General features: G+C 41.7%; 1 protein-coding gene across 1 annotated transcript in view; it reads right to left on the reverse strand.

Annotated features, from left to right (window-relative positions):
* Positions 1–894: 894 nt before the first annotated feature.
* LEMD1 (LEM domain containing 1) overlaps positions 895–25,529 on the reverse strand; it is a 58,078-nt gene continuing 33,443 nt past the window's right edge. Inside the window, exons 2-6 of the mRNA XM_032466461.1 lie at positions 25,117–25,236; positions 24,141–24,263; positions 21,297–21,367; positions 2,794–2,870; positions 895–1,713 (exon numbers count right to left, since the gene is read on the reverse strand). Coding sequence (XP_032322352.1) covers positions 1,518–1,713; positions 2,794–2,870; positions 21,297–21,367; positions 24,141–24,263; positions 25,117–25,198 — 549 coding nt within the window. The 5' untranslated portion in view covers positions 25,199–25,236 and the 3' untranslated portion in view covers positions 895–1,517. The remainder of the gene's footprint in view (positions 1,714–2,793; positions 2,871–21,296; positions 21,368–24,140; positions 24,264–25,116; positions 25,237–25,529) is intronic.

A 25,529-nucleotide genomic window follows, 5' to 3' on the forward strand; every position in this document is an offset into this window, starting at 1 on the left:
CACATTACATTTGACTATTTTTAAACAATATTATATGCCTTAAGCTCCAAATTCCTTTTTATGAGATAAAAATAAATCCCTATTTGTTTAAGCCAGCTTTGCCAGAGATTTATGTTCCTTGCAGTCAAACTGTATTACAGTATACAATCTTTTTAAATTAGAATTTATTTTCTTGCATTAGCAAATTAACACACCTCGCTTCTAAAAACCTTTAGAGACATGGAAAAGTAGAAATAAAGAAAAGAAAGTCAGAGTCCCATTACTGAAGTACTGTTAACATTTTGACATATTTTCTTCCAGTGTTTTGTATAGTTGTGATGACACACTAGTAAATTTGTATCCTTTTTTTACTTACCCTTAAAAAAAAGCATTTTTAGGGGTGATGAAAATATTCTAAAATTGATTGTGGTGATGGTTGTACAACTCTATGAATATTCCAAAAATCACTGAGTTGTATACATTAGGTGAATTGTACGGCATGTAAATTATATCTCAATAAAGCTACTCTAATTTTTTTAAGTAAGCATTTTCTGTTATGATAAACTCTTTAATATTTTAAATTCTTGCATAGTCATTTATCAAGAGGCCAGACTTCGAGTCATTAAACTATTTCCCGATTACTGGATATTTGAGTTGGTTCTACATTTTGGCTGCCATGGAAATTGCTAGTCAACTGCTTTGTACTTAAGACTTCGCTGTCTAGAATTAGCTCCTCCCAGAAGCAGAAATATTGTGCCAAAGTGTAACACTGCTTATACATTTATTGAGCATCTATCGAGGGCTTACTACTAGTCAGGTGTGGACCACACTAAGTACTTTACATGCGTCATCTCTTCAAATTCTTCATCACCCTAAGAGGTCTATTTTACCCCTATTTTCAGAAGTTGGACTGAAGCTCAGAGAAGACAACTAACTCACCCAAGGTCACAAAGCCAATAAATGGAGGGGCTCAGGCTCCCACCCAGCTCCGCCTGCTCCCAGGGGCCATGGGCACCGCTCCCTCATCAGGCCTTCAGTTTTTCAAAACTTGCTAAGTTTCAATGGCAAAAATGCCATCTCGTTCCAAATGTTTTCCTTTCATTACTGATGATGTTGGCCAGTTCTCTGTGTTCACCCAACCACACTCCTTTTTTTTTTTTTTTATTAATTACCTGTTGTGGCCTTTCCCAGTACAATTTGAAGAGTGAGTAAAATGTGATCCATGGCTTAAAAAGAAAAACACCAGGCACAGTGTCCTTTTAAGAGGTCTGCACAAACTTGAAAGTACCTTTAATGATGGCCAACCTGATCGGGGAGTTTCCTACTAGCAAGCTTTTTGACACAGGTGCCTGGTTCTCCCCCTCATTCCTCCCACCTGGCTGAGCCCGGATGCGGATCCTTGCGAGCCGCACAGAGCAAGGGAAGACTTCCTGGCTGCGGGGCTGCTCCCCCTCTTAGGAGCAGCCTCTGTTGTTTTTGAAGCAGGAGGGCTTGGAGCAACACTCAGGCAGGCGCTCGTTACTCTGCTTCTAAAGCACTTAGCCAAAGAGCGGCTTCCTTTCCACAGTTATGTAGACAAGCATCACAATGATGAAGATGCCAAACACAGCAAGCTTCAAGCCCACTGGAAATGTTTCTAGGTTCCTGTTCCCAGCTCCTCTCTTTATGATGCAGTAGGCTTTCTCTCTGATGTTGCTCCGTTCTCTGAATCTGACTGACACTCTTGCAGGACACCTGTGAAAACAGTAGTGGCTCTTAGGGGCGCGTACTGCTGCTCCTCGAGCGCCCCCTTAAAGTGTGTGGGACTTCGGGCCCAAGGGAGCAACCACGGGGGGCTTTTAGGGAGCAGCCCTCTACTCACTTATAACCTATGCTGATTTCAACCAGCAGTCTTAACCAGGGATCACCAGGACGTGAGATCTCTAAAACCCCACAGAGCATTTTTAAATCTCCCCCTTGTGTAACATCTTCCAGTGCTGCCACAAGGTCATCTCAGGGACTTACAGATCCTCTGGTCCCCACGGGGATGGGTACAGGCTGATGGGGGGGGGGCATCAGTACATAGAGCCTCTCCTGTCTCTCTTCACAGGTATGAGCACTGCCTTTCAGGGTGGAGATGGGAACAGCTTTTGAAATCTGCTTATGTTTGCATTTAAAAGGGGAGAAAGGTACTTTCGGATCTCCTAGGTCTAATCCTGGAAATTTGCTGACGTTTATTCAGAAGTTAAGGAACTTTCTCTTTTCTGGGGTGGTGCAGGGAGAGGTAATTAGGTTTTTACTTATTTATTTATTTACCTTTAATGGAGGTGCTGGGGGTTGAACCCAGGACCTCGTGCATGCTAGGCACGCACTCCACCATGGAGCTATACCCTCCCCCACAGAAGTTAGGGAACTTAACAGAATGCTTTACATTCTGACCAATAAAATGTCTTGTCTTGAGCTCTTATTTCAATGACCTACTTGCTCTTTTTTTGTTTTCTCTTTCCCCTTGCCCACAAATGGGAACAAACGTCTCTAAACTACTACAAATCAAGAAACTTGGGTTCTGGTCTCGGCTCATCATAAGCTGAGCATCGTTTATGTCTTCCGCCTCAGCCTCCCCGTCCCGTTACTGCGTCTCAAAACATGAGTGATGAACCAGAGAGCGAGGCCCCATCCAGCGGCTTTAAAATTGTGAGGTATCACCAATCTTTCTCCTTTCTCAACGTATTTTTTCAGACTCAAATCCTTCACAGAAATCTGATTAATGAACATTTTCTCCCCAGGGGTTACATAAGCCAATAATATCTCCTCATGTGCTAAGAAAAGCATTACCTTCTTCCTGCAGAATTTTTACAATCCAGGCAGATGATATCCAGGGCTTTTGGGTTACTGGTGGAAGCCTTGGCTGTCTAATAAACAGAAAAAAAAAATCAAGAAGAATTGGCCGAACTATTATGCTGTACACCAGAAATTGACACAACATTGTACACTGACTGTACTTCCATTAAAAAAATTTATTGTTTCCAATGTTTTGTACAAATAACTTAATTTTTTATTCTATAAAAATCATATAATCTGATAAATTTTTGAGATATCAGGTAGTTTAGTGCTTCATACCACAAACTTTAAGTCTACCTTTATTCAACAATTAGCAACAATATCCAAGTTCTGTGGAGTCATTTTACTTCGATGACTCACACGTGAACAGTAGACACACCAGTTATGAGGGTCACGGAATGCCAGCATCATTCTGTTTAAATATCACCTCTTTCTTTTGCACTCTTATTTGTCCTTTTTTTTTTTTTTTATTGTTTGGAGCTTTTTTTATGAGCCTGAGTCATTTTTACACAAAGAATAAAGTTATTTTAAAAAGCAAGTTGGCGATGAACAAAGACTAGAAAATAATTTAGGAAAATGAAAGTGCTGGCCTGTAAGAGGAGCAGAAGAGACAGTCATGATTTTTTTCTTCTCCCCCAGATTTCTTTCATGTTGGGTTTTTTTTTTCAGTAAAGTGAAAAGGCATAGCTCTTTAGGCCTTGGCTTCCTCCCTGTGAAGTGGACTTGTAAAGATTAAGGGATTTAACACGTGCAAAGTGATTAAAACATCTCCTGGCGCATAGTAAGCATCAAGAAACATGGGTCCTAATGATTGTGAGAATGGTAATTATTATTAATTTCATGTTGCTGTTTTTCCTCGTATGTCTGGTTCTTCTTCATTGTCCATTCATATTTAAGATTCAGGCCTTATCATCCTCAAATGTCTGCAATGCCCAGGCAGGAGGCCCCTAGGAATGTGGAGGCGGGGTGTCAGATGATATAACCACCATTTATCAAGTTCCATGTCCCATTTCCCATTAACTCACTGAGGCCTCCGGGACTACCCTGCCCTCATCTGGTTGGCACTATCATTGCTCCATTTTGGAGGTGATACACTTGAGGCACAGAAAGGTTAAGTAACTTGTCTGAGGTCACACAGTATTATCAATCGAACTCTGTGCTGGAACCGTGACACTAGACTCCTCTCTACCCTTCAGTTTCTAAAAATAATTTCCCTCCTATGAGAAGTCTTCTTTATGACTGTTACCCACTCAGATCACTCACCTGGTCTATATTCTTCAGTCTTAATATACATGTTCTGCACTTAACTTATTGACTTTTATTTACTCATTCAACAAACATTTGTAGTGCGCTGCTGAGTACCGGTCCCCATGCTGGCTGTGAGGATTTCTGAGAGGACCAGCACACCATCCACCCCTGTTCTAGACGGCTCATCACTGAGCACGGTGATGGTGTAAGTATCCTCACCGACTTCCTTCTTCTTTATCAGACTGTCTGTTGGATCTCTCTGAGCTGTTTCTCTTTTTTTTCCCCCCAGTTTTATTGAAATAATTAGCATACATCACTGTAGAAATTTAAAGTGTACAGCCTGATGGTTTGATTTTCTACTTCTCTTTAATCAAACCACAATATCTACCATTTGGGGTCCTTGGTAACTCCATGCCTGCCACTTCCTAGAGGTCCTGGATCCTTGAATACAAGAGAAGCCCCTGACACCTGCCGGTCGCAGTGCCAGAGGCCTCATTCGGCTGTGGACATGGGAGTCAGGCACGGAGAAGTCCCAAATACATAAGCGGAAGATGGGACTTGCCTCGGACAGAGAAAGGACTGCCCGGCACCAGCACAGAACAAGAACCAGAAGGAAAATCAGAAGGAGACGTTCTGACAAGAATATTGAGACAGACCGGAAGAGGGTGTGATGGAGGGTGGGACAGGCAGGGGGCACTTGGGCACTCAGATGAGTCAGGAGTTACCCTGGTCTTAGCAAGTGTCGTCAGGACGCCCTAACAGAACACAGAACTCTAGTGAACCTGGACCATCACCTTCCGGGTGTGTTGTGTTAGCAGGCCTGATGGTCTCAGCCCGAGGCGGGGCAGGAGGGCGTGGTCTGCTCTACTGCCATGTACTGCGGGTCACCCCCTCCCCAGTATGGGCCACCGATGAAGAATCAGCTACGGCCTCCACCCCTTCCCCTCTACTCCCTGCCCTACCTTCTTAAAGAAAATGTTCTCAACAGTGCTTTAGTGATACCCGGGTAGGACCTCTGCAGATGGTGGTCGCTGTGCCTGGTACAAGAACACCACACCCAGGGGAGCACTGTTCCCAGCATGGACATTGCACACTATATCAATTTCCTGGAAGAAGGAAGCAAAGGCTCTTGAGGAAGAGGGACTTTGAAAATTCTCCCCTAGGTGCCACGTGGGCTGTGGGAGCCTGCTCACCAAGAGACACTTCAAACTACTTCCAGGGGTGTTGGGAAAATCTTTTATAAACACATTCTTTTCTTTAAACCTTTTTAATTACAGAAAATTTCAAACATATACAAAAGTAGACAATAGGATAATGAACCTCCGTGTACCCATCACATGCAACTTCTTTTTAATTCTCTTAAACTTAAAAACAGATATCTTAAGCATTGGGGTAGAAATCTGTTGCAAAATCAAATTATAGGATTTCACAGCTCTTAGGCGATCAAGTACTCCCTTCTCTTTCCTCCTGCCATAAGGTTTAGGTCTTTGATTTCCTTTTCTTCTATAATTTATTTCCTTTACTAGCATTCACAGAGTTCTCCTACAGTATGTGAAAGGTAGACATTTTGATTTTCAAAAAAGGAGTAACTACGGGCTATCAACATGACTGTGCAGCCATCAATAAAAATAATAATTATAAAGACTATGTAACAGGGAAAAGGGTTATCGATTAATGTTAAATACACTAAACAGTATAAAAATGTATGTACACAGTAAAGGAAACTGTGTAAACGCATACTGCCTATGCGTATAAACAGAAGCTAGGAGGAAATTGAAAAAAATGAAACCAGTTCTTGCGTCCGGTGGCATGCTTGTAGCTGATTTATTTTTCATCTTTAAAAAGTTCCTTTAATGCTGTTGCAATATGATTTTCACCATAAACACCATTTACAGTGGAACTAAAAAATATTGGTGTTCATTAAAGCGATGGCTTACTGAGGGTAAATGGCACCCACGGGGAGATGTAATATCTTTGCTCCTTTCTCCCTATGCCCCGAGCTAGAATCTGCAAAGATGGCTGTTTTTGCATAGCATTCACAGCTGAGTGTGGAGAAATGTGTGGCCTCCTTGGCTGCTCCACCCCTTTCAAGACACTCCTGGCATTCAGGTCAGAAAAGTATACCCACTCACATATTACTGAGCAGTCCTGTAACCCAGCAGGACCCTGTGGGTCAGACCCTTCCCCGTATCCTCTGCTGTAGCTCCTCTCTGAAGTACCCAGATAATAGAATCTCATGTGTATTTCCTGAGTTTTTCAGATGCTTAAAAACCACCACCAACAGGAAGAAATTAACTATTTGATGATCGAGAGCACGTGGCCCCCAGACCTTCTGGCACCTAGGGGTTGATAGTGGTGAGTGCCCTGTTACCTTGACAGCAACCAATCGGAGAACTGTGCACGAGCTGATCGTGTATCCTGCGATCCCCCTCCCTTACCTGGCCTTTAAATATGCTTGCTGAAACCCTTCTGGGAGTTCACGGATTTGGGGGCATGAGCCACCCCGTCCGCCTCGCTCAGCCCTGCAATCAACCTTTCTCTGCTCCAAACTTCGATGTTTCAGTTTATTTGGCCTCATGGTGCAGCAGGCACACGAACTTGCCTCTGGTAACAGTTGTGGTTATAGATGTAATAGTTGTGAGGTATACGGTCTCATATACACCATGAGTCTCTCGTTACAATACTAGCTAACATTTATATAGCATTTCCTGTGTGCCAGACACCACACTAAGCATTTTACACAAGTAAACTCATTTAATCGTACCACCCTGTGAGGAAGATGCTTTTATCATGCCCATTTTAACAGATGAGAAAACTGAGGCACAGAGCATTTAAGTAGGATGCCAATGGTCACACAGCTGGAGAGACAGTGGAGCCGGGTGCCCCCCCAGGTAGCGCAGCCTCGGAGCCGCTGCTCACCATCACCATGTTGTACAGCATAAAGACAGTGCTGTTTTACTGGAAGGGAATTAGAAATACTATGTTCTGAGTGTTTAGTGTCTTTGGCATTCAATGTGCTTCAATTCATTTTAGCTTTCTAACAACTCTAAGAGGTAATCATTGTCATCATTTTATAAATGAAGAAGTAAAGATTTACAAAGCTAAAATATTTGCTCCAGATTACACAATTAGGGAAAGGAATAGCTGTAATCTAAATCAAGATACTCTGGCTCCAATGCATATGTCTTTGGGGTTTTGTTTGGAAACTTTCCATTGGGGAAACTCATCATTACAAATACATCAACACATGTTTCTAAAAGCTGTTTTGGTTAACTGATAAAGTATCTAATCATCAATTCATTTCCTGTGGAAGTAACATTTGTAGCCATCAGATCTCTTTTTAAATATTTCAGATGAATTGGCTTTTTAATAAGAGTTTTCCAGGTAGACTATTTTGTGCTCATTCTGGCCTATTTATGTATGGCATATTGAAGCTGAAAGTAGATTGTGTATGAGCCATTATGTCGTACTGTATTATGGTTAATTACACAACACTGAGCTAATATCCAGAGCCAGAGAGAACAAGAATCATTTTGTGCTCTCATTAAATCATTACTCATCCAAAAATACATTTGATTGTTAAAAAATGATCTACCTTGACTAAAGCCATTCATATTTGTCCATAAAGAAATACAAGTTTGTTCGCATTTCCACCAGAAGAATATTTTACAGTGGGACCCAAAGCTAGCCAGAAATGTCATAGGCTGAGATCTGCAGTGACAGGCAATCCAAGAAGGGGTGGTGTGTGCAGGGAATCCCACCCCTCCTTTCTCTTAATCTCCCATCACTTCTTACTGTTGGACTCTGGGGAGTCAGGAGGCAGGGAGGCTCCTGGGGTGGGGATGAAATTCCCTCCTAATGAAAATGTGGAAACTGCATTTTGCAATCACTCTAATTCACTCATGCAATTTTGGGGAAAAGGCCTATATGTAGAATCAGACATTTTTACCAAAGACTTAGCAAACTGGCAGCTGTGATCCTGTTTACAGGCAGAAAAAAACCCTTTGATTTAGAGCTCTTTAAAATTGAGTTAGCCCAAATCCTTTTATTGACTAAAAATGATTAAGTTAATAAAAGCTTTCACAATAATTTCAGACTTTAACTTCATTGTTTTTTTTAACCTCAACCTTCATTTAATAGAGCTCTCATTTAAAACATTGCATTCTTTTAATCTAAGTAATGATTTTGAATTAATTTAAAGCCTTTTAAAATAATCTGTACCATATTAACAAAAACAAAACAAAACAAAAAGTGGTTAAAAACCTTATGATCATTTCCATTCTTGATTTTTAAAAAAATCCTCTAGCAAACCAGGAATAGGATGGGAACTTCCTTAACTTGACCAAAGGTGCCTTCCAACACCTTCACCAAAAATCATACTCAGAGAAAAAATGTTAAGAGCATTTTCTTTAAAATCAGAAACCAATGACAGAATTCCTACTATTATCTCTCTGATTTAATATTGTAATAAAGGGGTCTTAACCAGTACCTTAAAACAAAAAGAAATTAAAAGTAATCAAACTGGACTAAAAAGAATCTACAGAAAAATGATTATAATTGTAAAGACTTCATTGTTAGAAGATCAGTATACAAAAGTCAACTGCATTTCTAACTACTAGCAACAAACCATTTAAAATGTAATTTTGAAAAAGTGCTATTCCCAGTAGCAACAAAAATTAAAAGCCTACATAACGAAGCTACCCAGGAAAGCTAGCAAAAGATGAGCCTGACCTTCAGTGAAGGACATTAAAGAAAATTTCAATAAATGTAAAGAACACGAACCAGAAGACTCAACGGGGTGAAGATTCAGCTCTTTTCAAATTAATTTCAAGTCAATAAAATTTCAATCAAAATTCCAATCTGAATTTTTCATGGAGCTTGATAAGCTTATTCTAAAATTTACATGGAAGAAACAAAGGGACAAGTAAAATTAAGACACCATTTAAAAACAACAACAAAGTGGGAGAAGGGCTTGCTAAGGGTGTTAAGACATTCTGCTCTTAGCACAGGCTAGACAAGTTGATCAGACTAGAAACAACACTGTATTCATCACAGCTCTTATTTTCTATATTTTATGATGCTTTGACATCTTGGGACCTTGCTAATCCAGGAGAGACTGCCTCTCAAGGAGCTAGCTAATTCCTAGAGATAGTAAAGCAAGTCATATGGAAACCAACAAATCCAAAACTTACACCCCCAACCACCTCCCTATCTAACTCTCACACACCAAGCCCACAATTCTCCTCCTCTGAATCAACCCTGGGGCCAGATATTGGACAACTAGTGACCACCCCTGTAGCCCAAAGCCCACTAAAATTACTCAAACTAGCCAAATCCTCAGATGCCTGCCTTGTCTGACCCATTCCTCCCTGCGAAAACCACACCCAAGGGCTGAGGCCAGGCTTTCCCTTACTCCTCCCTCCCGTCTGACCCTGGTACTTCTCCGTGTGGCCCTGCAAAGCATGATGTACCTACTCCTTTTGGGAACTACAGGTAATGAACTCTTCTTTCAAAGGCATTTTTTCTTTTTTTGTCTCCTTGTCTGTCACCTTACTACACTTGAGGAAAACAAATCCTGTGTACATTTAAAAACACCCATGCATGTATGGAAATTTGATAACAAGAGTTAGCATTGCAGATAAGAAGAGAAAGGATGGACTGTTCAAAAATGGTACTGGGAACAAGACAGGAGAGATGCGCTTTTCTTCTGCTAAGTGTAGCCAAAACATAAAAAGATTCTGAAAGGTGGTGAGAAGCAGATGGGCTGGGGACCTTGGGACACGAGGAATGACATGTGATGAGTGCTCCGGGTTTTCTTTTTACCTTGCATATCCTGAACTAGGTGCTGGAGGACCTGGAAACCTGGAAACACCAATGGGTTCAGACAAAAAAAGCCTCCCCCACAAAAGTCAAGGACAAAGGAAGGGAAAAGGAGCAACGTAACAAGACAGTAAACTCCTTGACAGTAACGACCCTACTCCAGCCAAACGGCAAGTCCCACCCGCATCACAAAGGCACATGGAAAGCTTGGACTCCACCTCCATGCATCAGAACTCCCCTCCCCACTGGGGGTGGCGTCAGTGGAGGCCACGTGGGAGCCCTCCTCCTAGCAGCCCAGCAAGGTGGCACGCACACACACACATACACACAACAGGGTGTCAATGGAGGCCTGGGGGGGACCTGGATATCTACCCCCACCTGACAGCAAAGAGTTGGTGCCCTCTTCCCTACCAGTGTGGAGTGTGAAGTCTGCTAAAACAAAAGATAAGATCTGGAGTCTCATAACTCAAGTGAGAAAAGACGATAACAGATGCCTATACCAAGATGACACAAATATTGAAATGATCTGACTAGGTTTATAAAACAGCCATCACAAAGTGTTTCAAGGAACAATATGAGACATGTTTGAAACAAATGAAACGAATGTTAATTCTCTGCAGATAGTGCAATATATAAAGAAAAAGCAAGTGTAAATTTTAGAATTGAGAAAAATTCAACCACCAAAAGAAAAAACTTACTTGGAAGGGCTTGACAGCAGATGAAGAAGACAAAGGAACAAATCAATGTATTTGGAGATAGAACTATATAAATCATCCAAACCAGACAATAGAGGGAAAATTAACTAAAAAACAAAACAGAAACAAAAACAGAAACAAAAACAGAACCTCGGGGCCTTATGGGATTAGTATAGAAGATCTAACATGTGTGTCATCAGAATCCCTAAAGCAGAGGAGGATGAAGTCAGGCTAAAAAGGATATTTGAAAAACTAATGACTGAAAATGTCCCAAAGTTGGCAAAAGGCATAAATCTACAGATTCAAGAAGCTGAATGAATTCCAAACAGGATAAACCCAAAGAAATTTGTGCCAAGACACATCATAATCAAATTTCTGAAAACTTTCGTGCATCAAAAGACATCAGCAAGAAACTGAAAAGGTAACCCAACAGAATTGGGAAAAAAATATTGGCCAGTCACTTATCTGATAACAGTCTAGTATTCAGAATATGGAAAGAACTCTTACAACTCAACAACAAAAAAAGACAAACCAGCTAGTTAAAATACAGGTAAATGGCCTGATAAGACATTTCTCCAAAGAATATATGCAAATAGGTTGTAAGCACATGAAAAGGTGCTCAACACCACTAGCCATTAAGGAAATGCAAATTAAAACCACAATGAGATACTACTTTACACCCACCAGGATGGCTATTAAAAAAAGTTGGTGTGAAATAAGAAGTGTTGACAATGATATAGAGAAATTGGAATCCTCGTACATAGGTAGTAGGAACGTAAATGCTGCAGCCACTGTGGAAAATAGCTAGCATTACTAAAAATGTTAAATGTAGAATTACCATATGACCCAGCATTTCCACTCCTTGGTATATATCCAAAAGAATTGAAAACAAGTACTCAAAAATCTGTGCATGAATGCTCAAAGTGGCATTATTCTCAATATCCAAGACATGGAAAGAATCCAAATGTCCATCAGTGAATAAATGAATAAAAAGACTGTGGTATATCCATACAATGAAATATTGCTCACTCATAAAAAGACACAGATGCATGCTACAACATGGATGAAGCTTGAAAACCTATACTCAGTGAAAGAAGCCAGTCACAGAACATCACATACTGAGCAATTCCATTTAGATGAAAAATCTAGAAGTAAATCCATTGACACAGAAGCAGATTAGCAGTTGCCAGGAGAGGGTTGGGGAGTAACTAACTGCCCAGTGGGTACTCAGTTTAATTTTAGGGTGATGAAGATGTTTTCAAAGTAGATAGAAGCAGTGGTCTCACAGCATCATGAATGTCCTAAATGCCACTGAAGTGCTCATTTTAAAATAGTAAATTTTATGTTAAGTGAATTATCCTCAATTTAAAATTTTTCTGATTCCTGTCATTGTACTATGAATATGCTTACGTCTTTAGTCTAAGGAAATGTAGGCTGAAGTTTTGGGTAGGGAGTAAAAGATCATCATGTTTCTACAATTTAGTTCAAGAAAAAATAATAGATAACATTATAAAACACCTGGGGGAAATGTTAAGAATTGGTACAGCTAGGTGAAGGCCACACAGGAATTCTTGGTTGGAAAATTTCTGTTAAGTTTCAAGTCATTTTTAAAAATCACACTTTCAAAAAAGACACCAAGAAAAGGGTGAAAATACAAGCCCACTGGTGGGGGCAGTGTTAGTAATGGGAGACCCTATACGTGTATAAGGAGGGATTATATGGCGAATCTCTGTATTTTCCTCTCAATTTTGCTATGAGCCTAAAACTGCTGCCAAAAAACAAACAAACAAAAAGTCTCAAAAAAGAAAAAAAAGATAACTCCAAACTACTAGAAAGTAAGTTCTACATTTATGGCTGACGAAGAATTAAGTATCCAAAATATATAAAGAGCTCCTATAAATTAACAAGAAAAAGATAAATAATCTAATAGAAAAATGGGCAAGACACATGAACAGGCATTTCAGAGATGAGGAAACACAAATGACCAACAAACGTGAAAAGATGCTCAATGTATCAGTAATAAGAAAATACAAATTATAATCATAATAAAATGCCATCTGATAGCCACTACATTGACAAAAACTAAATCTGGCAATGCTTACATTTAGAACAATGGAGCTCTGAATATATTGCTGGTAGGAACGTGAAATGGTGCAGCCACTTGGTAGAGCAACTTAGCACGCTCTGTTAAGTTGAAGAGGGATATGTCCTTTGATTCCATGACTAGTGGAGCAATTCCACCCCCAGGGATATTCATTCAACCAGAAAAAGGTTCAGGTACACAATGTTCACGTGTCACAATGTTTGTAGCAGCATTGCTTGTATTAGGAAAACTTGAAAGCAACCCAAATGTTCAATAATTAAGAATGGATAAATATATTTTTACAGTAACTAAATAGCAGTAAAGATGAATGAACTAGAGCTCAAATACTGGATGAAGCTCACAACATAATACTGAATGATAAAGAGAAGTTACAGAAGGTTGCTGTGCTGTGTAATTTAAATACAACCCAAAATCAAGAGAAACTAAGCTAGTCTGTGGATACTGTGAAGAAAAGGAAAAGAATGAAAAGTAGAAGATCCAGGTTACTGGTTACCTCGGGGGAAAGGAAGGAAGGGAACACGGTCAGGGAGGGATACACTGAGGTCTTCAATGAGTTAGCCATGATTTTTTTTTTTTACTCTCCGGAGTGGGAATCTAACTGCTCATTGTGTAATTCTTATACCTTTTCAGATGCAGAAGACAGGTTATAATAGAATGTCAAAAAAAAAAAAAAAAGTTTTTCAGGTATGAATTTTTTTTTATCTACTTAGGAAAATTCCAGGTACCCATATGCGTATATATCAGTCCACTTTAACCCAGCTGATTTCCGAAACGTGGCTTTAATGTGTGAATGCAAGGGTCATCAATAAGTGCCTCTTGCGGACTCTTTTTACAAAGCAATCATCAGAAAGCAAGCCTTTTGCTTGCAGGGGTGAGCAGACATCCTGGAGTCCTTCTGCGATACCCAGAAGAGAGACACTGGGGGGCGCTGTTTCACTACTTCGGTGCCTGATTGTTTTTCCACCCACTTTTGGCAGCTTGTTATCATGGAAAGGGCACTAGAATGGAAATTGGGAAACTGGAATTCTATACCAATTTTAATTCCAACTCTACGGTTTGGAAAAGGCATACCCCCTCTCTGTTTGTTTCCCCATCTATAAGATAAACCATATAACCTCCTTCAAGAAACCTTGCAGATAGGAAATTCTATGATCAATAATTACCTACAGTAAATCATGCCTGGATGCATGAAGTGTGATGAATAGTGCCTGGTGCTCATGGAGCCCTGAGATTAAAATAACTCAGGGGTCCTCATGTGAGAGTTACAGCAGGAAACTCCTCTCCCTAACATGGATACATATATCTACACCCATAATGCAAATGATAAATTAGCTAAAATCACTAATTCTTAGATGAAAAGGAAAGGAAAGCTGAGTTTCCTAAACAAATTCATCTTTTTCCTATAGAAAGAGACCACTCCTGATTATAATCCAGCTTTATGAAAATAAGTTTAACTTTATTATCATCTTAGAATCATTTAAATCAGAGTTTGGTTTGACTATCTCTTTCTGCTTCTCTTATATTTCAAAAAACTAGGTTCTATTACACAGAAAGGCTCAGCATGTAATCAATAAGACAAAGACACATTGATTATTAGGCACATTTAAGCGTATCTACCAGGAGGTCAGTATTTTTACAAGAAGAATGTTAAATTACATTCCTTGTAAGGGTGACATTTAGCTCCTGTGAGCACACGTCAAAGGTAAGAACAAAGGGCTTATTAAGCAGTTATAGAATATGTAATTTACTCTTCACTTTGACCCAATTGGAATACACAGCTCCTGCTGGGAATAAGGATGTTTTTCAATTAATTAAGAAGCTGCTGTAGAGACGTTTAACATCAGGTCTCCTGAAATCTTTACATGCAGCTCAGACCACACACTTAACGGTAGTCCTTTAACGTACATTCCCTTGGTGCACTGGGCCTTCTGACCGCAGCACTTGGGGTAGACCCTACGCTTGCCAATTACAGGCCTACATGCTATCTTATCAGCAATAGTAACAATTGAGACACAGAGAGTAAAAATCCTATTAAAGTTCTGGCACAAAGACATTGAAAGAGACCTCAGAATTGGAAATGAAAAAGAGACATGAAGCTTTCTCTCCCTTTCTTTCCCTTCCTTGAATGTCAGCGTGCCCTGCACTGGAAGTCGGGCAGAGGGGACATGGACACAGCGTGTCAGCATGCCTGGAGGCCAAAGAAATGGAGTAGGGGGCTGTGTATATGGAGAGGGAGTTTGGGGTACCTGGTGGTTGCAGAACAGAGGCAGTAGGGGAGGGGACAGCAAGGAGGCTTTAGTGTGCCCTGGGTCCGAGGAAGGGAGGCAGTGAGGGGAGAGCCATGTGGAGGTGTTGGCATGTCCAGAGGTCACGTAAGTGATGATGGGGGTTATGCAGAGAAGGACTGGCTATTACGACTGGGAGATTGCTTACACCGAGAACGTTAGAAAATAGAGCAAGAATGTAAATATACTGAGGATAATGGAAGTCAGGTTTCTCATTGTCAGAGAAGTGACTTTCAAACACAGAAAGGGGGAAGGTTAGAAAGTACATTGTAATGTTGGATTGTAAGTGGAGATCGATATGGACTCGTGGCTTAAAATTTATACAGAGAGAAATACAAAAATAATGATAAATACTTATGTGTATGTGTACTTATATACACACATTTATTTTCTAGCTCTACCCACTGAGAGTCTAGAAGCAATCACTCCCCAGTGGCAATGAGATCACTGAAAGCCTAGATCTTGGTTTCTGAGCATCATCCTGCAATAAAAAGAATCAGCCCGGCCAGGGCAGAAAAAGCACTAGTGCCAGAAATTAAGGAAATGCTCAGGGAATGGTGAGGACATGCCAAAAGGACAAAATATCCATCTTGAAGGGGCTCCCACTGGCCAAATCTGGCATTTTGAGCATTAAAATAATTATGTCAACACTGAAATAAAATAATCAACACAACCACTGAAATGAAAAGTCAATGAATCCACACTAATATGAATGAATGACTGAACACAGAAATGAACCAATCAATCAATCAATAAATGAGGGAGAAGGGAAAGTCTTCCTTACAGTCGAATAGCAACTAATACATTTAGAAGAAATAACAGAAATGGAAAATCTCAATGGGCCACCATGATAATGCGGGTTGAATTAGGCAGTCGTTTCTGGGCGCTGAGCTAATGGCTGAGGTTGGGGGAGGAACGCTATATTGCTGTCATTTCAGAGTATTTCCCCACAAAATACTGTTCCATTCCAAAGGGGAAAATGATGGTTTTATGCAGAAGCCTGACCGACACCAACTTTTCCAGGTGATTAAGGTTAACATTACCAGCCGTGGGACAGAATGACATTGTTCCCTGGCATGACTCACGAGAAGAGCTCGGCATCTTTTCTGGGGCATTCCTGCCCGGCTGCGTGGCCTCTATGAATAGTCAAAAGAAAAACCAGACAAGAAAAATCACTCTGTGGAATGAAAGGCCTGGGCTCTTTGAAATAGTCACGGGCATTTGACAGGGAAAGGTTGAGGCACTGTTGTTCCAGACTGAAGGAGGCTAAAGAGACCTGACACGTGTTCCTGGATTGACTGGCTGTGGACCAAAAGGCAAAAGACATTATTGGAACAGTTGGTGAATTTGAATGGGCTCTGAGTATTGGATGGTCCTGTTGAGCCAACGTGAATTTCCTTATTTGGGATGTATGTGGTGGTTATGTGGGAAAGCACCCTTTGGGGGCAGGCAGAATACACGACAGAGAGCTGAGCCTTCTGCATGTCTACAGTTTCCTCTCAGTGGTTCAGAAAGACACAGTGGTAAGGGTACACATGCACAACACGCGCACAGCGAATGGGGTCAAAGGTAACCACGGGATCATCTGGGATATGGGGTTCTGTGTACTAGCAACTTTCCCTACGTTTGAAATTATCTCAGAATAAATTACTTTTTAAAATGTGTGAAGAAGCAGGGGACAGATTTAAACATAAGATTAAGAAGGAATCCTATATAGTGTAGGACACATATCACTTTTTTTGAAGAGCCTGATCTGCCTTATTTAACACACAGTGCTTAGAGAACAATCTTTAATTATCTCTGTATATTTAATTATATAAATATATCTGTAGGTACCCACTTAGGAGTTCAATACCAAAGATTCAGTTTCCATTATATTATTTTTCACTAAGTACATTGCTTTGTATTACAGGTAATTAAATATCATCCTTCTTATATAATAATATTAATGATAAGAATAATTCTTATTTATACTTAGAGAGCTCTTGTTATGTGTCATCACTACTCTATTTTACATACTTTAACTTAATCCTCACAGCATTCTATGAAGTTGAAACTATTATTACCCTTATTTACAGATGAGGAAACTAAGACCCAGAGAGGGCATGTGTCTTGTCCCAGTTAGTGGTAGGACTGGAATTTGAACCCAGGCAGCCTGACTCTAGAGTTTTTATTTTATTTTATTTTTGTTGAGGGGGGAGGTAACTAGGTTTGTTTATTTATTTATTTATAGAGGAGGTGCTGGGGTTTGAACCCAGGACCTCATACATGCTAAGTATGTGCTTTACCACTTGAGCTATACCTTCCCTACCCCTCCCGAGTCTATTTTCAATACACATATTCTTTGCTTGCAGAGCACAACTTAAACTTCTTCAGGACAAGAGCTAGGACTCCTTCTGCACCATTTGCTTCCTCAAGAAGGTCTGGCACAAGGCCCTGTATGTGACAAATAATTGGTAACTCACAGGCTGAGACCCAGGGGTGGAAGCTTTGTTTCAGTCATTCCCCGGATGGTCATCAATTCACTGTGATGTAAGCACCGTCTCTCAAGAGAATACATTAAGGTATGTCTAAGAGATGGCACAGAACAGGGGGCCAGAAAGACAAATCATCCACATCAGTATAGGGCAGAGGCTCCTTTCAGTTCCACTAACAGCAACTGAGTAACTCCCACCACTCTCCATATGCCTGGTATTGAATCAAATACAAAGGTTTCAGATGTAGGTTTTACCCTCAAAAAAAATTTAACTTTTTTTTTTTACCCTCAAAATTTTACAACCTAGAGCAAAAGATCCTGAGCAGAAGGTGCGAGTAGGGGTCGACTGACAAGGCAGATTCCTAGGTCCAGACCCACAGAACACATTTTGAGAAGCTCCTCATGGAAGGTATAGGATGGATGGCAAGATGAGAAGAGGGCACTCCAGGCTGGGAGAACTGAATGAGCTGAGATTCTGGCAGGAAAGAGCGTGTTGTGTCAGGGAGAGAAGGAAACCCTCAGCTGGGGCCAGGAGCGCTTGGGAGCACGCAGCTCCCAGGGCCCGCTGGCCTCTGTGGACGGGATGCAGCAGCCCCGGCACACAGGGGTGCATGAACACTTCACCCTTTGGACCTACTCCCAAGTCCAGGGTAACTGTTACGTCCTGGTTTGCCAGGACAGTCCTGTTTTACTCCTGTTAATCCAGCATCCCTCCTGGTCAGTCTTTCATTCGCAAAAGCATCCTGTGGGATGACAAATTATACAGTCACCCTACTCAAACCTCACTTTATGCAACCTCACTGTAGGTTATTTTGCCTCGCTACTGCCCCCAAGCCCTATTTTTCCCTCTTCGGGAGAAGGAGACTTAGAATCTGAATTACACACATTGGTTTAACTGCCTTCTCTATCAATGGATGCATAAGCTGTGTGCAGTCTATCTGATGAAAAAAAATTAAAATAAAAATATTGACCTGGCTTTCCTGGTGGTCTCAATCACCACATCAAACGGGCCGCACATGGGATTTCATAACACGCACACACACCTACAGTATAAAAAAATGTCCAGAAATGACATAATCCAAATCTCAAAGTGGTTTGCATTCCACTAGAAGCCTACTAAAATGAGAGGAAAATGTGTGTTCATTGGTGTTTCAAAGAAATGCAAATGCTACCTTTGTGAGTACTTAGACTGTCAGGTACAGACCACTGCTCTTAAGTAATTAAAGTCTATGGTGTTAGACAAGTGTCTCAATGAACACGCTTTTTGCCACGTTTTACATGGAAATGTAGTGCTTATTTACATTTACTTTCAGAGTTAAAGCTGAACAGGTGTCTTGGGGCCCTTCTGAGAATCCAAATGGCTTACGTAAATCCTTCAGATCAAAGCATTTTATGCCATCACAAAATTTCTATTTAATTCTATTGCCAATTCAAAATATTGATGGGGTTTTATCTGGGGTTTACGTAAAGCAAAGACTGAAGGGTATTGGTCCCACCTCATGTGTTTTAAATACTCAAGCTGCTGTTTCTCCTGTAAACGTCTTTGCAGGAACTATACAAAAGGATTTCCTGTGCAAACGAGGTTTAGTGTGAATGGGAAGGATTCCTTTAATGAGCCATTTGGAAGATTTAAAAAATTCTTTTAGAAAATTTGATGAGATATCAGAATTCCTTCATCAGATCTGAATTCTGCTGAAATGGGAAGCTAAAGTCACAGCATACTGAGGGAACGTTTATTTGGAGGGTTCTTTTCATTTGGTCTTTAAACTCAGCAAGTAGTCTAAATACTAGGTCATATTAGCAAACTTACCTATTTGTCACTAGAGCTGTTTGGTAGATTTGATGGGGTGAGCTTTGGGCTCCTACTGTATGCAAGAACCCGTGACAGCCACTGAAGGGGATGAAAGGCAATTGTAAAGGGATGCACAGGATTGGCCTTTGAGACATTCCTTACATGATCACAGGATTTTAACCACAAGAAAAATGGGGATGGGGTGGGAAAATGAAAAGAACTCCAGGCATAAAGAACAGCTGAGGCAAAGGCATGTGGGAAGAAAGTGTGAGAGGTGCAGAAACAAGTAAGTACTGTTTGGACGCAAGGATGGTGGGGGAGGAGAAGTGACAGGAGATACTGGAGTCTCCTCATGGTGTATAGTAAGTTTGCATCTTTAAAAAACAAATTTCTTCTGTATAGCACAGGGAAGTATATTCAAGATCTGGTAATAATCTTTAATGAAAAAGAACATGAAAATGAATATATGTATATATACGCATGACTGGGACATTGTGCTGTATGCCAGAAATTGACACACTGTAACTGACTATACTTAAATATAAACCAAAAAAAAGAACTTTGCATCTTGTTCTAAAGTCTCCAGGTAAACGAACGACATGATCCAATCTCTGCTGGTAGGTCTGAACCAGAATTAAAGAGAGGCCAGTTAGGAAGATTTTGCAACTGCTCGAATTTTTTAAAAAGTATATGGATGCAGGCAAGGATAACAGCAGAGGGAGGAGAAGGAGCGATACTTTTTCAAAGCTTCTAATTCTAATCCATAGGACCTGGCAGCTGTTTATATGTGAGGAATTGTGGGGAGCGAGCATTGCAAGATAACTCTGAGGCCTTGGACAGTGGGAAAGCGGCGAAACCAACCAGATAAAGAGAAGCCACAAATGCAGGTTTGGAGTGTGTGGAAATGAACTTGGTCCTGGAGCCTAAGTGTGAGATGCTGGGATGTAACCATGGGGAAAAGCATAGATACATCTCTCTAATCTTGGAAATGTTCCTGATTATAAACAACATGTGTTGGGAGGCGGTGGGACATGCAGACCCATGCCTAGGACAGGGGTCTGTGTGGAGGTCTAGGTGGAGTCATGACATAGAGGTGGGAAGTGGGAGGCAAAGACACGGCCAAGAGAGAGGGCGCAGAAGACTGAAAGAGTCCCTAGCCGTGACGTCTTGGAGTTCATTATGTCAGCTAATGATGCGTGGTGTCCTCCGCTAAGCTAAGGGATTTACCAGCCTCTCCCTTCCCGGCCACCCTGCGCGGTGGGGGCTGCTGTTAAACTGAGCTAGGGAGGCTTACACTGATTACAGTCGGGCGCAGCTAGTAAGTGGAAGGGCAGGGTCTCTAGGCCAGCTAGACCTCACCCTCAAACCTGTTCCTCTCACAGCCCAGGCCATGTGCTTCAGTGTGATGAGGGTAGAAGCCAGACCTCAGTGTCTGGGAGAGAGGGAACAGGAAACTCACCTTTGTTCCAGGCTCACTGTGGGTCTATGTGTGACCACAGGTGGCGAAATGAGAGAGGGGACAACAGCTGGAGGGGAGGGAGGGTGGCTGCTATTTCAGGGAGGAGCAGGAAGACACTGTTACTCCGGGCCCTGTGCTGGAACGTGGAAATAGTTCCACAAAACAGGGTTGGGGGTGTAGCTCAGTGGTAAAGTGCCTGCTTGGCATGAGTGAGGCCTTGGATTCAATCCCCAGTACCTCCATTAAAATCTTTTTTTAATTTTTAAAAAATAAGTTTATGTTTTATTTATTATTATATTGTTTAACTATTTTATTTTGGTGTGGGGAGGTAACTAGGTTTATTTATTTTTAGAGGAGGTATTGGGGATTGAACCCAGGACCTCATGCATGCTAAGCAAGTGCTCTACCACTGAGCTATACCCTCCCCCCAACTTTTTTTTTTTAAAAAGGAAAAGTTTCACAAAACAGAAACCTGCATTAAAAATGAGCTTTTAAAAACTAGACTTTTCCCATTACAACAGAATGTAGTGACTTGCTCTCTCCTTATCCCCATGACAAGCGCTATTTCCTATATTTAATATATGTGTAAAAGTATTCATGCATTAGAATTGTACATACTTTTTGGGGTCTCTTGTTTTTTTCTGATGAGAGTATGATATTTCCTTTCAAAATGATAGTGGCATTAAGCTCTGGATCGTGGGAAACAAAAGGAAAATAGGCCATGAGAACATACGAGTTGGCAAAGGGAATACACAGCAACTGTAGGAGGGGATACTTTACGTCATAGGGCAAGGGAGCTTTAGGGGGAGGGTATAGCTCAAGTGGTAGAGCACCTGCTTGGCATGCATGAGGTCCTAGGTTCAATCCCCAAGACCTCCTCTAAGGATAAATAAATAAACAAACCTAATTACCTACCCCACCAAAAAAATAGAGGAAAGATTTTTGTGAGGGGGAGAAAATTCACTTTGCCCTTCTGAGGGAAAAGAGCATTTCTGCCATGGCCTTTGTGGGACACACAAGATCTTCCCCTGGGAACGCGGGGAGGGCTCCTACTGGGGAGGCCACCATATTTGTACGCCTCTGAGGGAAGTAACATGGCGGAGTCTGAGCTGCTGGGCGGCTGTTTTCAGTCTATCATTGTCCCTTCAAACCAGCTATAAGCCTCATGCATCCCTGACTGTCAAGATAGGGCAGGAGGGTTTCTCCTTCTGTATCCAAAGAAGCACCTGGGGAAGGGAAGGCCAGGCCTGTGCTAAAAGTCTTTAAAATCAGGGGAACCACCAGGAGCAGAAAAAGTTGTTGTTAATCCACCCTTGGCTTCAGCCTAGGGGGAGGCATTCTGACTGACCTGGAGCAGGTGGGTGCTGCGGCACACTTGGCAGAGCTCTTAATGGAGGGGGTTTTAACTGAGCTCCTCAAGTCAAAAATATTTGGGCAGTTAGAAAAGAGGTTAGATCATTCAAGCAATGTCTACCCAGTGCCAAAACAGCGAGGGGGATGAGAAAAATTGAATCCACTCATTGCCGGGATGACCTAATGCTCAGCCTTAATCTGGAATGGCCCCGCCCCCTCCACCGCCACCCTACCTCGGGACTAGGTGTTTCTGTGAAATGCCCAAGGCTGGATGGCCACAAGACCCCATGAGTTCCATGTCAACCCCTCCATTCTAATGGCACCAGGATCTGCGAGGCTCCTCCAATGAGCAAACTCAAGTGTCAGTTCAGACCCGGCCTCGAGAAGCAGGTTTTCTACCTGCTCTAACCACTGGCCACTGACATCACAGAATTGCGTTACAAGAGGAGGACTGAACCAGAGCTTCCACCTCTGACCTGATTTCCTTAGTTGGCTAGCAGCAGGTGGACAGTCTAAAGCAACAGCAAAGCTTATGAACCAAAGGACCGGTTTTCTCCAAGCCCTAGCATAAATGCACCTCTGTGGAGGGCTGCATGCTGGGAACCAGGATGGCTTGGCTCGAGACCACAACAGCTTGGTTATGCAGCTCTGACCTGCAGCCCTGGGCTGTCGTGAGCAGTAAGCGTACCAGCTTTCCTCTCTGGAATCTTCTAGTCTGACACTGCATTTCATCAGAGGGCTGGTCTAGTCCCTTCAGGTCCTATCTAGGGCAGGGAACAGAGGCAGCCCCAGGTCTGGATCAAGATTCTGAACACATCCCATAACCAGAAAGGGTCTGGGGTAGCCACTTGTCCTGAGGTACCCCCATGCTAACTGTTCCGCTCAAGGGCCAGTGGGGTCTGCCCCTAAACCCTGCTGCCCTTTCCAAACGAGGCCAGCAGGGCCCGACTCTTGGGGATGCTCTTAGGGCCTGTGCCACCTCCAGACATTACAGGGGACTTTTCAGAGGGCCACAGGCATGTATCTTTTTATATATACTTTTGGTTGAACGCTTATATGAAATTGCCAATTTTTGTAGATCAGACGTTGTCAAGAATGTCATGTGTTCATCCTCATAGTAGGAATTATGAGAAGAGTAGACTTTGTGGTAGAAAGAACACACTTATGACAGCCCGACCTGGGTTCAACGCTCAGTTCTATCACTTTTCTGTCACGGGATGTGCAACATACACAAATTCCTGCCACGTGCCTAGTACTGTTCTAGGAGCTGGACACACAGTGGTGATGAAGACAGACGGACCTTGCTCTTCATGGTACATTCTAATGGATGTTTATCTTTTGGGGTGTCTTCCCAGCTATGTTGGGCCAGTCACTGGGCCTCTCTGAACTTCAGCTAAGTGTTGTGAAGGTTAAATGAGACCATGCGTATTAGGCCACAAATGCATTGATGTCCTTCAATAAATGATACTTCCTATTATTTTACTGTGGCTCCTAAAAAATATCTACTGAACGAAAGCGCCTTGGAATGCATTGTGGGAATCTTCAAGCCCACCCGCTAAGAGCCCAAACTAGACACCCTGTGGGAGAAGGGTGCCCCTGGGGCGCAAGGGCCACTGAAAAGGGAACCCACCCCAGGACCTGAAAAGGCTAGCTGCGGTCAGCTCCCACTAAGTCAGGAAGGCGGCAGGCACGGCGGGACTTTGGGGAGGTACAATCTGGTTCATCTTTCTTAATGGATGTGCAATCATTTAATCCGAAGGAACTATGTCAGATTTATTGACTGAGGCAAAGCAGAGGTTGAGACCTCAAAGGAGACATGGAAATTACCTGCAAGAACTTCCAGGTTTTAGAAATCAAACAGAATTGGCTCTGGTTAGTGAGAGAACGTGTCTGGACTTCCCACCCCACTGAGTCACCGGCATGCGTGTAAATACAGAGTTACAGATTCCTTTTGCAGCCCAGGGGCCTATTTTCCAGGCTCTGTGTGCAAACAGGCCACAGGGCTATTTCACAGGTCACCCTGCCTACCATTTAAGGCTGCACAAGTCGTGCGGGACAAGGCTGGGTAAGTGCATGGTGGCTACCTAGCAGTACAGCTTCTGATGGTACCTTCACTGTCATCATCGTCCTGAGCTCTGTCCTGGTCTCTGGGTCCGTTCACCACAGGCAGTGTGCAGGGAGTTGAGACCAACAATTGCACTAACTTTTTCTCATACACTTTTCTGGTGGAAGCTGAGGAAGAAAGTGGAGGGTAGTTAAGTTGCTGTTTGTATATGTGAGCTCACTGGATTCAACATATTTCACAACTTAGCTCTTCATGCTTGCATGCTTCATTATTGGCTAATTACAGCTTTTACAATAAGGTGGACCCCGCAACTACTCCCCTCACTCCTTTCCTTCCACAAACACTTAAGGTGAGGCCTCTATGGATTAGCCATGGAGGCAGGCCTTGGATGCATCGGAGAACACGGCTGACAAAGCCGTACATCCTGTCTCTGGGGAATATGGACAATAGGTACATAGATAGTTAATACAGTGCACATACTAGAAATGGGGAAAAACCAAAAATCCAGCGTAATATAATCAAGAGTAATTGGTTTTTCAAATGTATCATTACCAAAGGGGAAAGGAGGGTGGGATAAATTAGGAGTTTGAGATTTGCAGATACAAAATTACTATATATAATATAAATAAAAAATAAGATCTTACTACATAGCATAGGGAACTATATTCAATATAATAACCTATAATGAAAAAGAATATATGTATATAAATGAATCACTTTACTTTACACCAGAAACTAACACAACATTGTAAATCAACAATACTTCAATTCAAAAAAAAAAAAAGATTAACTAGTTTTTCACCATTGGAAAAAACCAATCCTTTCTCTCTGGCATCAAAATTACTAGTCTATGAGTAGGATCTGGGTTATTTATGGTTTCCGGTCGTTTTTTTCAATTTCCCTATTTCTATTTTAATGGTTTTTATTGCATATATCCCTTCCATTGTAAATAATTTTAAATCTTCGGAGGTAGCTTTTAAGTAATAATTGACTAGACTCTAATATTTGCTGCATACGTACGTAGTATTGGGCCGGGTGAAAATCCAAGCTTGCCAAGTTCATTCTGTAATTCAGCGTCACTCAGACACTTCACATCCACCATGGTGGTAAAAGTTTGGTCTCTTTTCTGACAGTGAAATCCTTGAAATAGCAAAAACAGTAAGTTCATTAAGACAGACATATAAATGAGAACTAAAATTTTCCAGTCCACAAAAGTGTTTACAACCACAACTCCCCAGACTTGGAGGTACATAAGTAACAAGGCAAAAACCACCATTTTCTGCTGTTTTTCTCTCATAAATCTCTTTCGGGTTTAGTTGCCTTGACGCAAAGCTCTGGATGGGTGTCACTTCTCCCAGTGTCTTTGCGGTTCAATTTTTTCTGATTTTTCTACTCAGCTAACGTAAAAGGAATCTTCCGCACCAAATGAACAA

This window comes from Camelus ferus, chromosome 23, assembly GCF_009834535.1.
Source record: "Camelus ferus isolate YT-003-E chromosome 23, BCGSAC_Cfer_1.0, whole genome shotgun sequence".
NCBI classification, from domain to species: domain Eukaryota; kingdom Metazoa; phylum Chordata; class Mammalia; order Artiodactyla; family Camelidae; genus Camelus; species Camelus ferus.